This window comes from Saccostrea echinata, unplaced genomic scaffold, assembly GCF_033153115.1.
Source record: "Saccostrea echinata isolate AGI-Se365-2 ecotype Australia unplaced genomic scaffold, CSIRO_AGI_Sech_v1 ptg000086l, whole genome shotgun sequence".
NCBI classification, from domain to species: Eukaryota; Metazoa; Mollusca; class Bivalvia; order Ostreida; family Ostreidae; genus Saccostrea; species Saccostrea echinata.
Window position 1 is genome coordinate 2,829,466 of NW_026889835.1, and position 19,052 is coordinate 2,848,517.

The following is a 19,052-nucleotide window of genomic DNA, read 5'->3' on the forward strand; positions in this document are numbered from 1 at the left end:
ATTTAGGGTGTACTTATTTTAAGGTAATTTTTTTTACGGGCAAAAATGACCCTACGGTCGTTTTTTCTTAGTTGAATAATTACTGGGGGCCATTTATTCAACGTTGAAAAACGACCCTAGTTATAATTCTTTGGGTTTTTATGTAACTTTACAGGGGCAATGATTTTTAAGTATGAATAAGAAGTCAGAAAATATTGTAACTGTTTTCAACATATACATGTAGTATGTTTAAAAATCAGATGAATTCCTTTGGTACACTATTGCTACAGAAGTATATAGAAACATCATTTTGAATTTTTACACAATTTTTTAATATAAAAGATAATTTTAAAAAAGTCGACATTTGAAATGAAATATATATCAATAATTCTGAAAAATACATAAAATCACATTCCATTTTATCACAATTTATCATATAAGATTTCTATTCAGGTTGTAATGTAATTCCAAACAAACTTAATAGTATCACTCATGATAAGATACAAAGAATTTTTTTTTACATAGAAAAAAATGAAATGATGTGCATGTAATTATATTATAATGGTAAAGAGTCCATCTGGCAATCGCAGATCCACATAAAAAAAGATGATGCATGTACGTACTAAAAATGTGAATAAAATCAAACAAGAAGCGCTCTCTCTCTCTCTACATATATATACATGTATATAAAGCATGGAAATTATAAATCTGTAAATCTATATTGTTAACTTTTCAAATCAATGTTGTATTTAATTAATTGAAATAATCACTGAACGAGCTTTATGAAAATTTGCAGTGTTTCAGGTCATCTTTTTTTACCCTGTCTCTTAAGAAGAGTTAATTTTTGACTGTCGCCATCCACTACACAGTCCAATGTTATGTAGTGTCTTATCAGTTCTCTCCAAACAAGGTCACATTGAAGCAGCTTCTTGTTTCCTGCAATTTGTAAATCATAAATATCAGACCAAAGGACAACAAAACTAGCTTAACTTATATTTTCCTTCTTAACAAATAAATAACTCAATAAAAACCATATTGTACCACTAAACTTAGGGATGTTCGTTTTTCAGACAGGAACAATACTTTCTGAAATTATCATTTGTTAGAATAGTTCGCAAAATGAAGATTGAAATTAATTTGCTTTCGTGCACAAATTTCGAGGTCTTCGAAATAGTATTGTAATTTGTTGATATATTGCTCCTGATAAAAGGAGAAAATGAAATTTTTATATAAATCAAATTTCATTTAAACTTGCTTATTAGCATGAAACTAAATAGACATACAGTCATATGTGATAACTTGCAATGGTATCACATGCTACTTACAAAACATATTATATATGATTTAAAGTTAATAGAAGAAGTTTAAGGTCAAGATCTAGTAAATGACTTTAGACTAACTTTTTGGTGCTAGATCCATTATGACGTCATAATCAATTTCAACTTTCTTTTTCCCGTACTCTACGGCTCTAATAGAATTATGTAGAAAATAAAGTATTTTCATGGAATTCAATTTGAAATCATGTGAAAAGTAATCCCGATACCTGTATTCAATTTAATATTTTTTTAAAGAAGAGGCCAAGAACATACAAATTGCCGTTTTCTGAGAGACTGTAGGCAATCTGGATACATTTCCTTTGTCTGATATGGAAAAAACTCCCATATTCATGACTGTTTTCTTAATTTTTCATTGAAAATGACAGTGTAAAATATGATTTTTTCGTCTTGTTTATCTACAAAGTATGCCCCGAAACACCTTATTTGACCAAGCTTAAGTTATAAAGCATCATTAAAGGAATTGATTTCTCAAATTTGAGAAATCTGTAGGCACCTTTCATTTACTAGATCTTGACCTTAATATCACATGGTATAAAAAATGCAATTATTTCAGATGCCTGGATATCTTTACTTCTATTCTGAAATATAATTAGGATCAATTTCCGACTAGAAAATGCATAGTTTGTGTTTTTATTTGCATTTCCTGAAGAGGTATTTTTGTAATTTTTTCCAATATAATATGGTCAACTACATTGATGAATTTTGAAGAAAATTACATTTGTTTTTACTCATTACTAGTATTTTGTGAGTTCAGTGACATTTTTGTGATAAATTTCAGTTATTCAACTGCTGACTTTTAGAATATGAGTGACGACAACCTTCAAGCACAGATTATGATTAATCATTATCAGTATGTGAATATTGATTAATTAGGCCTATGAAGTTAAAATTTGTAGCTTAATAATATAATATAATAATTAATTAGATACCTATGATAATGATGCCCTTCCTTGCACGAGTAAGGGCCACGTTTATCTGGTGTTCATCTGTAATGAAACCCAGGTTTCTCTTGCGCCATCCTAGAGATGGATTAGGTTCTATTCTGTAGTCAGGGAGGGATCTGACCGTGCTGAATATGACATAGTCCCACTCACCACCTGATAATGCAGAAGGAAAATATATTTTGCAAGGTACTCTAGTTTGCATGTTAACACATTTGAAAAAAAAATACCTTGACTGGAAACAACTGTGTGAACTTTGGAATTAATGAAACCTTTCTTCAGAAGGGCTTCGCGGATTGCAAAGCATTGTGCATTGTACTGTGACATTACTTTGACATGTTGTGTTTGTATTCCTTTATGCGACATCAGAAACTCATACACTCTCACCTGTGGAAAACAAAAAAAAAATTATTTATTGCATGGAAAAATTCATCTACATGTATCACATTGCAGAGAAGCACAGTTTTTGGATTCATTTAAATACAAGTACAGATATAAAAACATTTTTTGTAGTTCACAGCACTCATAATTTTGAGATTTTTTTCAAACATTAAAGAACTTCATTCGCAGAAACATTATTTTGTAAAGGTGATTAATGCACATAAAACATAATGTTATTAAATATTATTCAGGTTTTTTTGGTTAGGGAAGTATTTTAAATTATCGAAGCCATTTTTAAATTTGCTTTAAATTTAAGATTTCGTGGGATGGAAATTTCACAGAAGTGATATCAATGAAGGATAACGCATATTTTTTCTATATTCTTTAAGATCTTAAATTCGCAGGAAATATCCACGTTTTATGAACTTCCACAAAAAATAATTAGTTAACAGAAATTTTGTTTAATTAACAAACGAATATTTCGATTAGAAATGATTTGAAATTGAATTGTCCTACCACGTGTTCCACTTCTGCCTTGTTGCTTCTCGATTGCTGGTTTCCCTCTTCCGTGGATACTGCCAGGCATTCTTCTTCTCCTTCCATGTGACAAAACAAGAGGGGTGTGTGTGGATTTCTCCATATTTTTAAAGGTTCCTTGACTTCATATTTTTTTGAAGGTCCAGTTTTAAGTTTTCCCTTGTAAAACTGTTTGGATGGAAACTCACAAATTTTTTCATTCTGAAAAATGAAAATCAAATATATCATTTAGTTTGATATTACGTTGTCAGATATCTTCGTTTATAACAACAGCAAAAAATATCCAGTAGTTGAAAGTAAAAATCAACTAGAACTATCCAGAATGGACAAATATCCCCCTCTGGGTTTTTCAGAGAAGGTGTCAAGTCACCAATACTAATATTTAATGGATCTAAGAGGTGTTCCCATTTTATTTAAACATTTAAAGTGAAAATTTACCGGTAATTGCTCATTATATTTTTTAATGAATGAAACTAAGGCGCAGTCTAGTAAACATCAATACTAATAATAACATCGTTTGTTATTACATTGAAAAGATAAAAAAACAATTTTCCAAGTATTTCTCTATTGAAAAATATGGATGCATTATTTATCTATCTTTTCTACAGTGACTAAATGTCAAGATCATGACACACCCTTAGGTCATAAGCAATCTTTGTGTGAAGTGGAAACTCCCAACACCCCAACATTATTCTCCATAAGAAAGAATTATGAACTTTTTCTGCCGGTGGCCTTGAACTTGCCTTGGGTCAAGGACATGTCACACCCTCAGATCATAGGCAATCTTTGTGTAAAATGGAAACTCACCAAGTTTATCCATAAGAAAGATATGGACTGGACACGAATGATGAACTTTTTCTGACAGTGACCTTGTATTTGCCCAAATGACCTTGGGTCAAGATCATGACACACCTTCAGGTCATAAGCAATCTTTGTGTAAAATGGGAACTCACCAAGTTTATGCATAAGAAAGATACGGACCGGACACGAATTATAAACTTTCTTTCAGTGACCTTGAAGTTGCCCAAATGATATTGGGTCAAGGTCATGACACACCCTCAGGTTACGAACAATATTTGTATGAAGTAGTACATTCTAATGGTCCTTTGTAACAAAGATATGGACCGGACACGTTTACACAGACAGACAGACAGAGAGACGGACAAGGTGATTCCTATATACCCCCAAATTTGTTTGCAGGGGGTATAATAATATATAAACTAACCATTCTGTACTGGGTGTCTAAAAACACAGCATTGTCTGCAAAACGTTCAAAAAGAGATTTTGACAGTCCTAGTTCAGCCGCCTCTTGACAAATGATGATTGGTTGAAGTTGTTTGTGATCACCAATTAGAACAACTTGTTCTGCTTTTGTAGCAATAATTGGAGCCATGGTTTCTGGTTCGGTACACATCCCTGCCTCATCAATAATTAGCTGATATATCTTACCCTCAGTGGCTTTAAGAAATTTTTGGTTTGTTGCAACTGCAGTTGTGCAAAAAATGACATCATAATGTTTGAGCTCCTCCTGTGTTGCATCTGAAAGTACTTTTCTGTACTCATTAACTAATTCTGGATCAAAATATATACCGTTTGGATTTTCTTTGAAGAGTTTATCAAACTGTTTGATTTTTTCAGCGAATGGTTTATCCTTTTTTCTGATCAAATTATGAAGTGACACTTCTACTAAATCTGAATCCGGTCGATTGTCTTTGCAAGAGGATTGGTTTATATAATCTCTACCAGGAACAGGAAAAACGGTACTTTCTATGGAACTTCCATACATTCTAACCATTTTGGGGCAGAGATCTCGTATATATGTTCTTATCCACCCTATATAGAACGCAAAACTGAGTATTAAAGCGCAACATTATAATGAAAACGTAAAAGTAATCTTGACCTATATGAAATAACTATAGTAATGATAGTAAATGTTCATGAAAAAGAACGAAGAGAAGTTAATACATACGTGCTACTAAATCGACAGACTTATTAGAAGGTCCACAATAAACAACCTGATTATGGTCACCACCGTTTTCTCGGTGCGTTAAATTGATGTTCATGAATAACAAAATAAGCTTGATTCCAGTCAAAGTCTTCCCTGTGCCTAAAACAAACCATAACCTTTTGAATAAAGGAAAATAATCAATGAACTTTTTATTCTGTTTAGATCTTCACCTCTGGCATATTCCTTTTTCTCTCAAGTCAAAGTGCCTTGAGTGTTTGATAAGTTTAGCTTTGTTTTTACTTGACATATGAGCTGTCTTTTCCTTAACCCCCCCCCCCCCCCCAAAAAAAAAAAAAAAAGAAACTAAACAAAACAAAACAAAAAACAAACAAGCAAAAGAGAAAAGAAAAAAAAAACCAAAATACAAACAAACAAAAAAAAAAAAATACGCAAGGTACCTTACCTACTGATAAATTTTCAAGATATTCTTAATTTAAGATTACAGTGCCATCAGATGTTCATAGACAAAAAAGCATTATCAGGGGTTTTGAAAAGATATCAATTGATAAAAATTCTTGTATAATTCAAAGAAAAATATGCAAAAATTACTAAACATATGTTTATCCAAATTTGTTTTAAAAGAAATGTACAACAGCATATACAGACATTAAAATGTAGCACACAGTTCCTTTAAGTATTGGAACTCTTCAACTCCAGGGAAAAAGACAATAAAGTTCAAACTACGTTGCGTATGTCCTTAAGAGTCACCAGAGTATAATCAACACTGTAAAGGATCCATAGGGATCAACAAAAATAATAAGTCTAGTACTCGGTGACAAATCTTACAGTAGAGCTATCTACTTGCCTGTACTTACCTCCATTTATCACTAGCATCATGCAAACTAAACAAAAACAATAGTACTTGACCACTAGTATTAAACCCATCTCATTCCCTCTCACATTGGATTCTCTTGTTCTTTGAAGAACATTAAATATATTCAAAGATAGGTATTTTGTCTCATTTTCATTTATCTATTATTTACAAATTTGCGTAACCATTAAAAGAAATGAAAGTACTTTTTGTATTATATATTATAAAAATTCTTGTATAATTCTCTTATTCAGTTGACCTTTCAATGACATTATTTATAATGCTTAATTATCATAGGAGATGTGGTAAAAATACCCTTGCTTATTACAACTTTGTACTTTATTTTCCCAGGGGCAATGCAGATTTTCAAAGAAATAATGTATTTTCACTAAAGTTTAACAAAATCACACCCAAATTCCCAGTCCCAGGGCTTTGAAATTTATGATTTTGAAAAAGCAAACTTGCTCATCACTACTATTTACCTAGTTTTCCTGCTAGATACCTAAGAGCACAGAAGAAGAATTTAAAGAATTAATGGATTTTCACTATATAAACAATAGAGCCCCGCCCTAACATCAGAGCCCCTGACACATAATTTTGGAAAAAGTACCCCAAAGGCAGAGAAGATTTTTACAGAAATAATGCATTTTCACTATATATTCAACAGAGCCCCGCCCTAGCACAAAAAACTCCGGACTCAGGGACTATGAATTTCATAATTTAGAAGAGGCATCATTGCTAATTAAAACCACGTAAATGGTTTTTTTCTGCTAAATACCAAAGGACAAAGAAGATATTTAAAATATTTATGCATTTCACTATCTGATCTATAGAGCCCAACACTAAAATAGAACCCTTGACCCTGATCCATGAAATTCACAATTTTGGAAGAGGCACCCTTGCTCAACTTAACCATGCACTTACTTTTTTCCCTTTATACCCAGGAGCAGATATTTTCAAACAGATAATACATTTTCACTATAACATCAATAAATCACCCACCACCCACCCCCACCCCTTAGAACCCCTGACCAAGGGACCAGGAAATTCACAATTTCGGAAGAGGTACCCTTCCTCATCATAACCATGCAACTTAGATTTTTTCCTAAATAATCAGAAGTATAGAAGAAGATTTTTAAAGAAATAATGCAATTTCACTTTATAATCATTAAAACCCCGTCCTAACACCAGAACCATCTATCCAAGGGCTATGAAATTCACAACTTTTAAAGAAGTACCTTTGCTCATCATAACTAGTACTTAGGTTGCTGCTTAATACCTTTTAGCAGAGAAAAATATTTTTAAAGAAATATTGCAGTTTAACTATATAATCAATAGATCCCCACCCCACCAGAATCCCTGACCCTAGGGCCACAAATTTTGGAAGAAGCACCCTTGATAATCATATCCATACACCTAGTTTATCTGCTAAATATACAGGGAGAGAGAAGAGGAATTTTGAAGAATTTATGCATTTTTACTATATGATCATTAGAGTCCCACCTTTACTGCAGAACCCCTGACGCTTGGGCCATGAATTTCACAATTTTGGTAGGGGCTCAATGCTTGTTACAACAATAGCAACAGTTCTACTGCTTGTTGTCCAGGAGTAAAGACGATGATTTTTAAAGATTGTATTAATTTGATGGTTTTATCCCCAACCCTCGGGCCCCAGGGGGCTGGGACCATGAAATTCACAATTTTTATTCCCTATTACTCATAGATCTTATACATGTATGTCAAAATTGGTTGAAATTTTGTCAGTGGTTCTAATGTTCAGGTGAGCTAATAAACAAAATATGCCCTAAAACAAAATACCCCTAGTTTGTCTAATCTATACTTATAAATTAATAAATTTTGCAAATAAACTCCGAAACGGGTGCAAAAGAGTTCTTACTTCTCCTCTAACAATACACTAGATACAAGATGATGTCCGTAAACTATATTCAGATTTCACTCTCATAGTAAGTATTGTACATTAAATTAAAAGTCTACTTTCATTTTCTATAAACAGCCATGAAATAGTAAAAACGTGAGTACGGTGGTGTTTCCGGTTGGCGGATCTAAGTTACTGGCAATTTTTAATGACACTGACAACAAGCAGTCGTTTATTTATTTCATAAAACGTCGTCACTGAATTATTCGATCAAAACTTGATTTAAATGATATAAAAGAAATAAGTTGTGATGCCCGATTAAAAAGGGAAATGTGCAAATTATTTTCGCCATTCACCGATCTTTATATTGACGGAAGCTTCTAGAACATCATATAGCATCGGGTCCGATGTTAAAAAGAAAAATTAGGCGACTGCATAAATAAAAAAAAAGCTTTAGTGTGAATGGTCATTGAAATAATGGTAAATCATTGATAACACTATTAGTTCACATTTGTGAATATATTTATATATCGAAAGACTATTATATATACATGTATGTAGTAGGTTTTCCTAATAAATTTATCGGTAAAATTTGTATAGGCTATATTCCTTACTGAGAGCATCGTGGCAACGAACCCCAAGTACAATTTGTATTTCGTAATAAACTTGCTTACATGAAAAGAGAAAATTAATGAATAAGATATTGTTCAAATACAATTAAAGATGTAAAATTTTGTGTTTTAATCAATACATTCCAGTTTTTTTTTTTAATACAGTCTTTTGTATCAAATACTCGGCCTATTCATAGGGCGTTAAATTAAAAGCCCATTTTTACACAGGTACTTGGGTTTTGGTTTATAAATACGTATGTACCTTATTGATATGTAAAAAAAAAGTAAAGTACATTTTTTACATATCAACAAGGTACAAACATATTCAAGTTATAAACCAAGACCCAAGTACCTGTGAAATTTTACCCCCCCCCCCCAAAAAAAAATCAATTAATCAGTAAAATGTGCATATTCCCTGCTTTTATCCTTGACGGAAATGAAATGAGAGCATCTGAAGTACAATATCCGTAACATAGTATAAAAGGTGTCACAATAAACGTCAATTAATGAAATTGTTATTTTTCAAGTTTTTACAAAAAAGAGGGGGATGGAGACGTACATCTACTTCATTCGGGATTTTGAACAAAGTATTTCTTCCTGCTATAAGCCTGTAGACTGTTAATAGTAGAAACTACAATATATTTACAGTCGGTAGTGGTATAAATTCAATTTCCCGCTTGCGCGGGATTTCATCTAGTACATTATAACGTAGATCTATTTACTTGCCACTCCTAATACACTCCCATTCGTCATTATCATCATGCAGACTAAATAATACAACAGTGCTTGATAACTTGGAGTAAAACACTTCATATTACCTCACACATAGTCTTCTCTTGTTCTTTGAAAAATATATAATGTACAAAGATAAGGTTTTTTGTCTCAAATTTTACAATTACATTATTTACAGTAATTAATTATCAAAGTTGAATAGCAAAGGGTAATAAATTCTCTCGGTAAAGTATAATAAAGTATATTTCCCTACAACATCAATAGAGCTCGGCTCTGCAGAAGAACAGTCGACCCATTGATCCAGAGTTTCAAAAATCTGGTAAAAATACCCTTGCTCATTACAACTTTGTACTCTGCTTCCTAGATGCCAATGAGCAGAGAAGATTTTTGAAGCATTAATACATTTTCACAATATAATCAATAGGGTCCCTTCCTAACACCAAAACTCCTGACCTAGGGGATTTAACTTTAACAACTTTGGAAGAGGCACCCTTGCTCATAATAATCATACACTTTGTTTGCTTAATATCCAGGAGCAGAGAAGAAGATTGTCAAAGAAAAAAAGTGCATTTCGAATGTATTATCAATAGAGCCCCGCCCTAATACCAGAACCCCTGACCCAGGGGCCCTAAATTTCACATTTTTGAAAAAAGCATCCTTGCTCATCATTACTAAGTACTTTGTTTGCATTTTACCCATTTTCAAAGAAATAATGCATTTTTATTACTAGTATATGATCAAATGAACCCCATCCCAGCGCCAGAACCCCTAAGCCACGGACCATGACTTTCACGATTTTGGAAGAGGCACCCTTATTCATTATTACCATGCACTTAGATTGTCTGCTAAATATACGCTTGGAGAAAAGAAACTTTTTAAAAAAAATATTCACTATATCATCAAGGAGTCCATCCCTAACCCTACCATAGCTCAGTTCTTATTACAATCATCTCAATAGTTTAATTATTTGATGTCAAGGATTTTTTTACAGATTGAATTTATTTTGATGGTTTTAGTCCCACCCAGGGCTCAGGCCCCAGGGGAGACAAGAATCAAGAAATTTAACACTTTTGGTTCCCTTTACCCACAGATGCTATATACATGTAAGAAATTGATTGAAATTGGTTCAGTGGTTCCAGAGAAGAAGCGGAAAATGTTCAAATGTCAACGCACGACCAACGACCATAGACGAAAACGGATAGCAATAGGTAATCTCTGTGACTCAGAGGACGTAATAAAATGCAAATATACAACCCGTTCTCATTTAAATCATGCAAAAATGTAGGAGTAATCTATAGTAACTGGCCATAAGTCTTCATAAAAATGGCTGCCGAAGTATCAAACCTCAGAAAGCCATTTTTTTGGGTAAATAAATCCCTCTAAACAAGCCGCTGTTGAATAGTTCCTTTCTATAGGGTGAGTTAACCATGCATCGGACACATACCTTGCTTCGGACAACTTTAAGCAATAAACTTTCATTGAACCTGAGTCTCCCTGTGTTTTTACTTGTTTCTGTTTTAAAGTTGAAGATTTAAACTTTTAAATGATGCCGATTTTTTATTTTCATGTTGTGATAAAAATACCACAAGAATGGCCTTGAAATTACGTCATATTTTGCATCATCAAATGGGAGTAACCAGAAATTTACGATTTTGCGATTTTTAGAGTTGTCGCTCTTTTAAATAGATTTCAACGGAACGAGTCAGGTCTAGGTAAAATTTGTCAACGATTGATAATTTTACAGAAATTTTTCAAAAATTCTACTTCAATGTTTGTATAATAATTTTTAGAGTTGTTTTTTACTAGCTTGTTTATTTCACCGTACATCGGACACAAATTAACCATGCATCAGACACTTTCCGATGCATGGGTAATCACTTCCATTTTCATATAAAACCCAAATGACAGTTGCTTTTTACGGAAATAGAAAATAAAAACTCTGACCTCTAAGTGAAAATACAATTATAGATATAAGACGACTAGAAGTGGACTCAATTTATTTCTTTAAATTAGATGATGATAACCCACGAGACAAAGGCGCGAGTTGCCATATTACTAGCATTGTAAAGCCTTTCTAAGGCGATGTGATGTACCTAAAATCTCTTTACATTTGTGGATCAAAATAGTCATTCAAATTTAACTAGAAGTTTAATTTTTTAATAAAAGATAAAAATGTTTCGATATCACTAATTTTAAAGCACCGAGATCAAGGTATGATATTTTTCAGGTTTAAATACCGTATGTCCGATGGATGGTGAATATTGTCCGATCCATGGTGAATTCTGACTTATTTCGAAAAAATCGTGTTTTAATGGTATTTTCCCCAGTATATAGGCTAGCACATGATTGTGTCAAAAATTTATATCTTAACCACATACTACATATTAAGTTCCATTTAGATAATATTCGGTCGGTAGCGATACCGCTAGAACTTGTTGAAGTGCGAGGGCGTCCGATGCATGGTGAATTCACCCTAGAGTGTATACAATAATTTAACGACACCTTATAAAAGTGACGTATTATCTGTCAAATATTTAGCAAATGCAAGATGGCTACTAAAGGTAAACAAATGTCTACCCCTACCCCAATGAAAAATGCTATAATAACTTTCTTTGAGAGTGGATATACCCACCAGGACATTGCTACTATTCTTTGTGTGAGCCAGTCTGGGATTTCCAAGTTTCTTAAGCGATACAAGATGCGCGGATCCAGTGAAATAAGCATCGAAGCGGACGCCCTAGAAAAACTGATGTACGAGGTGATCGTAAGATACTACGATGTGTGAAACTCAACAGACGGCAAACTCTGTCGGAAATAACTGATGAAGTGAACTCAAAATTACCAAGTTCCATCTGTTCACGGACAGTAAGAAGACGTTTGCGATTTTTTAACTTTACAAGAAGGAAAACCAGGAAGACCCTGACAATTCGGTCTGTAAACCGCACTCGCCCTGTAAATTGGTGTCGAGGTAAATAACATTGGACAGTGAATAATAATTGGAAAAGGTGATTTTCAGCGATGAAACTCAGGTTGTGATTGATCAGAATACGCGAGTTTACATCTAGAGAAGACCGGACGAAGTATTGCGACCTGAGTGTCTTGGCGTAAATACTTGGCGATGCTTTGGGGGTGTATTACTCATGAAGGAGTCGGAACATTTACAGAAGTCGATGGGAATATTAATTCCCCAAAATACATAAACATTTTGGATACAAATGTATGGCCTGTTATTTTGCGTCACTTCCCGAATGGTGACTATTTATTCCAGGACGAAGACCGGTTCACTCCACTCATAAACGCCACGAAATTATGGAAAACCGAAAACGAAATTAAATGTCTAACTTGGCCATCACAATTTTCAGATATAAATTTAATTGAAAATGTGTGGAGAACCATAAAATATGAGTTCAGAGACAGGTACACAATATTTATAATCTTGAAGACCTTATACCTTATCATGAAATTTAAGGAAATATGGCGGTCACTGCCTCAGCACTACATTCAGAGCCTGTATGCTTCAATTCCAAGGCGAATCCGACAAGTTATTAAAACTAAGGGTCAAGCAACTAAATACTAGAGATAAAAGGGTAATCACTTAATATTTATAAAGTTATTTTATTTTTGAATTTACGTTTACGTTGTTCACGTTACGTTACGTCAGCCATTTTATTACAGACTTATGGCCAGGTACTGTACATCTTAATTCTACATCAGACATCAACGGATGAACAGGCTGAATATGTATAATCATAAATATTGCATGGAATCGATCCTAGGGCTTTCCACAGGAAAACGAAAATACCAATTACATGATAAATATTACAGAACTATCACAAACAATATTCGGAATAATTGAAAAAGCACTTACCAGGTGGTCCTTGTATGAGAGTAAATCTTGAACATAAAGCCTTTTTTATAGCTTCTAGCTGTTTTTCGTTGTTGGGCTGCAAAGAGTCGTGTATCACGTCCGGTCTAATTTGTTTTCCCAGTCTTACATGGACATCGTCTGTAATATAAAGTTTAAAAACATCTTATTATTGATGATTACAACAATAAAATTTCAAATTTTTCTTCAAATTGTAGTGGGACAAAACCAACTGATTACCTAGAGAATGAATTTCTCCTCTCAGAGCTATCGATTTCGCAAGCTCTTTTCCTGACTCTAATCCCTTAACAGCATCCTCAATATTCCTGAAAGGATATATATATATATATATATATATATATATATATATATATATATATATATATATATATATATATATATATATATATATATATATATAAGGGATGTAAACTAGTATCCGGTTAACCGGGTACTCGATCGAACGTCCAATTATCAAATAAAACTCGATTACTCGGATGTAGATTTTTTTTTTATCATATTTCAAAGTGCATATATTTATTAAAACTTATCAAAAAATTTTGATTTAAATATGCCTTGTCCATGTCTATACAGTAATCACCTACACTAGTTTATACCCGCTATCGCCTGTGTACATGTTTATACAATTACCGTGACCAATCACTGGACACTGTAAAAAGCTGTTCTCACATCTTGTGACCCTAATATTTGGATGGTTTCAATTATTTATTTTCAATAAACATGGTTCAATTATGATACATTAATTATCCTTGGATTATTTAATTAGAATACGGTAGCGAAATCGGACATATTAAAAAATAACCGAAGATTAAAAAATATATATTAAAAGTCACCTGTGCATAGTTTTAAGTAATCACTTTTTAGTTGGTTGGGTATGCCAGGGCTTCAAAGGCAGTTGAAAACGTGGGATAATTTATGCATCACGGGTGAAGTTGTAAATATCGAGAAATCAACATACTTTCAGAGTTAACACAGAGAAACATTTGGAAAGATAAATAATATACGACTCGTGATCACAACAACGTCCATTCCCAAAGATATTTTCTTTCGATAGTCTAATCATTACAAAGTTGCATCCTTCTCTTCCGTTGATTAAATTGTCTTCCGTAAAGCATTTGTATTAATTGGTCGTCTTTTGTGTTTGATACATAAATTAAGTACCAAAAATTGTTTTTGTTGGGCTCGATGTTTATGTACATACATTAAAAACGAAAGAAAACATCGATGAAGTACACAGGTCTTAATAAAATCAACAAACGTTTACATGTATATATGCACTTTTTCCGAGTACCCGGGTACTCGATCGGAAAATTGTCCGAGTAACTGATTATCAAATATTGACCGATTTAACATCCCTTATATATATATATATATATATATATATATATATATATATATATATATATATATATATTCTTTTTTTCTATTTAACGCCATTTATCTAATAGGTTTCCGATTCATTATTTCATTGGAAGATCTTACTTATCTGCTTCAGACATTTGAAGTATTTCAACGGCACATGTTGGATTGCCGGAATCTATCATAGAAAGACTTGGTTTTGGACTGTCTCTATGCAGTTTAAAATGAACTTTAACGTCTCCATTTTCTCTACCCTTTTGACAAAATTTTGTTTCTCCATGACCAATCCATATCCTTCGTTCTTCTGGTGAACATGCAATACTTGGTCGCGAAGGAACACCCTTTACTAGCTCGCATCGAATGCAAAGAAAATCCGTTTGGTCAGAAACTGTGTTTTCTGAATTGTTCTCAACGTGCCAACGAAAATCTATATCTCTTTGAAGACAAAAATGTTTCAAAAGTACAAAAGAACCGTCATATTTCTTGCCTGTGTAAAACTTAACATGCAAATCGTTTATAACTATTGATAAAGATTTAGTTGCATTGGTAACTGATTCCATTCGAAATATGTTCAACCAACGACTCACATATTCGGGTGATGTCATTTTTCTGTTGCCTTCGTGCATTTTGGCATAAGAAGAGAAACATTGTACTGGATCAGACATGTGTTGAATACAGCATTTAAGATTCCTTGTAATTTCTAACAGCTGAATAGATGGCATCAACATTCCCTTACTGCGTTCTACTCCGATTTGAATAGGAATGACTTGAGCTTTGCTAAAGGTGAGTTTGAACTCCGTATATTGTTTTCCAATCACGCCATCTTTTGTTTCAGAGCTTGCATCAGAATGTGTACCTTGACACTCAAAAACACTTGGTAGATCCTCATTCCCCTCAAAAATCTTCTTATTCAACAAATTCATATCATCTCTGATAAGAGAATCTACGAGCTTTTTCCATTTTTTCAAGGACACATAGGTTACTTTTTGATGTGGATTTAAACATACTGGTCCTCCTATAGAATTAGAGGCACCTGCAGAAAATCCCAGTGTTGAATACAAACGCTGTTGCCATGACAGGGTAAGTAAATGCTTTTTATCACAATCTTCCTCTAAAAGTGGTTTTGACTTTAACTTCATTAGATGGTAATTAATTTCACCACACGAATTTGCTAGCTCACTTTGGCCGGGAAAACAAATGGAAACAGATTTTTCTGATGCCGACTTGACCAAGGTATGTAAAATGACTGGCTGTCTTTCGAGTTGCCTTCCAAGATGCAGCAATCGACATTTCCTTTCAAATTCTCGAGGTCGACTTCTGTTGACATTTTTGCATATCATTTCAACTTCTCTTTGAGAGTAGGGTGACACTTTATTGTCAAGCAGTGCATGAACCAATCGATTTGCAATCAAATCTGCATAACGTCGGATTGGAGAAGTAAAGTGTACATAAGGATAAATGCCTAGAGAAAAATGTATTTTCTCGTGAGGTGATCCAGAACATTCATAACGTGAAGTCTCTTGAAATGACATCCATGAGTCATAAGCAGATGCTTGTTGTGGATGGAATTCATCGGTACCTATGAATCTCTGTAAATTCTTAAAGTCTCCCTTGCTATAACTTGAAACTATTTTGTTCCAAACATGCTTTTGTATTGGTAGTTGTTGAGACATTTGGTGTTCATGAATTTTATCAACAGACAATATTTTACCATTTTCAAGACATTTATGTTGAAGCGAAAGTACGAAATTCGCAATGACGGAAAAATTCAAAAGCCATTCATTCATTCTATGGGAAGATGGCTTACTTTGAACACGAAGAGGTATACAATCTGGAAATGCCTCGATTAATATTTTGCCAATAAATTGGTTTGCAAGAATCATGCATTCTTCTACTATAATATGTGCATCGATACTTTGAAAATATGATTTACTGCATTCAGTATCAGGTGATTCAAATGGAAATGAAAACATTCCATTTCCTAGTCGCTTAGACCGTATTTGTTTGGTAAAAGCAGATAAAATTTCCAATTCTTGTTTAAAGTTTTCGTTTTTATTTGCTTTTGATAATAATTTTTGCACTTCCAGATATGTGAAGCGTCGCCTAGACTTAATTTTTGTGCGGTCCAGCCTTTGTTCCAAGATATTTCCATCCTTATCTATTCTGAAAAAAATTGAAAGAGTTTTTCTCTCCTGGTGAGGCAAAAGACTACAAATATCTGTTCCTAAAGGCTCTGGGAGCATATGAAATGGTTGACAGTTTTCCCCTGGATAGAAAGTATTTGATCTTTCCAGTGCCTCTACATCAACAGGATCATCCCTCTTTACAACACTGCCAACATCTGCAATATGGACTCCGATTTCAAATTCTGTTTCTGAGATAGTCTGTACACTGAGAGCATCATCTAGATCTTTTGAATCACTTTCATCGATTGTAAAAGCATTGAGACTCTCGGAAAAATCTGTTCTATGTTCATCGCCGTTCAGATGTGCCTTTCGTTTTAAGATCTTTTCCACTTCACGGACTGTACTTTCTTTGTATATTACAGAAACATTGCTCTGCAGACAAACCAGTTTAAGAGAGGTATTTAAGTCACATCTAAAATCGTACACTCCTATAATGGCTCCCTTTGGATAAATTTCATTCCAAGCAATGAAACACACCAGAAAAGTGTATCCTTTTCTTTTTGATCGATGTATTGTTTTCAGTCGATCGAATTTTAAGTCTTTTGCTCTTTTGTCGTATTTGTAAATTTCTACTTGAAATTTTGTTTTTTGTCTCTCATTAAGAACATGAATTTTTGGAACCGTTTTACATACAGGTTTCATAAGATGCATCACATATTGATCAATGGTACAAACAAAGACGGGGTTCTTGGGCAATGTTTCATTTCTCTTCGTTATTCCAACAATTTTTCCGAATGATTTATTCTCATTCTCTTTAGAAAACGTTGCAGATTGTATTGAACAATCAGCTTGTTTTTCACGATTTTTTAGAATTTCAACAACAACTTCATCTTGATTGAAGGCCTTTCCACATTTAGACCGCCCTGATATTTCAATTTCTATGTCTTCATCAAGAGACGAACAAAGTGCCCTGTGGGGATTAAAAATTTTTATTTTGCAATGTTTGTACTTCTGAGGAAAGTTTTTACACAGCTGAAGACTTTCATTTGCACTCAGCATTTCCTCATAAATTTGTGGTTGTTTTTTCCTGGAGGAATTTATGAATCTTTTCGATAAATCAAGGCCATTGGTTAATAAGTTTTCATCATTATTTCTGTCCCGATGCTTATTTTGGTAAAATTTGCGCGATTCTTCGTAATAATTTTTCTTTTTTGATTCTGTTTCATGTTGTGACCCGCTGGAATTTTTCTTTGCTGAAAATTCCTCATCGGTTTCAGAGTCCATGTCATTCTCTTCTGACATTTCGGATGATAACGAGTCAAAATCATCCTCAAGTAAAGCCGTTGAATCGGTTACGTCAGTTGCTTTCTGAAGCCTAAACCGCACATCAGAATGTTTTTCCTTATGTATTTGTTGCCGATGTTGAGAACTTTCCACTTCATGATGCATCTTATGAAGTCTTTGTTCTCTGCTTCGATCTTTTCTTGTGGATAAATTAAATTTGGTAGAGTCATCTATGCTTCCATTTTGTCTTTTCTCATCAGCGATTGTTTTAAGAATACTGTGATCTTCATTGTCGATCAGAGAGTCAAAACTGTAATCAAGTCGACTATCACTGTTTCTTCTTTTAGCTGGAAAAAGTGTATTTACTGAAATACTTTGAAACATTTTGATATTGCTTTGAAGAATAACGATTTTGCTAATTAGACATACTTACGCCTGCTTCTTTGTTTTTTCTTCTTGGGTGTCATGTTCTCAGAAATCCTTGACAATTGTGACTGAAACATTACATATTACAATAAATATAGATTTTATTCTGCTGTATATGAAAATTCCAAAATGAGGACAAGGGAGTGAAATATTATATACCTCATGAAATTCATAAGCATATGTGCCTTTTAACCATTCTGTATCCGGTTTATGGTTGTTTCTGGAGGATTGCTGCAGTTCCCTCTGATGCTGAGGTATTTCTTGTTTCGGTTCCTATTGAAAATTCTTCATGTTTGTATCTAATTTATTTTTATATCAAAGTTGTAATAGTCGATAAATAGCATGATTTGAATTTTTCTGTAAAATATTCTTCCTGAAAATCTATGATTGGATCTGCAAGTGTGAAAGATTAGAAGTTACCTCATCTTTTACTTCGTATGTCCTTCCAAGGTGTGCACCCATTTCTCAAACTGTTTTTAAGTTCATAGACCTGAAGGTATAATCACTTTAAAATAGGTATGTTGTCTTTATTTTGTCTTGCAAATAATTAAAACAACGAGAAATTGGAAATTGGAAAAATGTAATATTCGATATTTCATAGACTGATTGTATTTTTTGAAAATTATGCAATTAATAGTAGAGAAAAATAGCACCGCCTTGAGATTTGCCTGGTGTTTGCACCCCTGTCAATCAGCTAAAATTAATCCTAGAATTCTAGACATCGATAAACATTTAGGTTATTTGTCGTTCTGTATATA

The 19,052-nt window shown here is 33.4% G+C and overlaps 1 protein-coding gene across 1 annotated transcript; it reads right to left on the minus strand.

Moving 5' to 3' along the window:
• Nucleotides 1–777: 777 nt before the first annotated feature.
• On the minus strand, nucleotides 778–18,756 carry LOC133177061 (helicase with zinc finger domain 2-like). The gene is made up of 12 exons (XM_061312151.1): nucleotides 18,715–18,756; nucleotides 18,454–18,567; nucleotides 18,302–18,362; nucleotides 14,582–18,215; nucleotides 13,319–13,404; nucleotides 13,082–13,219; nucleotides 5,145–5,282; nucleotides 4,401–5,008; nucleotides 3,155–3,376; nucleotides 2,488–2,644; nucleotides 2,246–2,413; nucleotides 778–915 (listed from the first exon to the last, which is right to left on the minus strand). The coding sequence occupies exons 1-12, from the start codon at nucleotides 18,754–18,756 to the stop codon at nucleotides 785–787; spliced, it is 5,499 nt and encodes a 1,832-aa protein (XP_061168135.1). The 3' UTR covers nucleotides 778–784.
• Nucleotides 18,757–19,052: the final 296 nt, after the last annotated feature.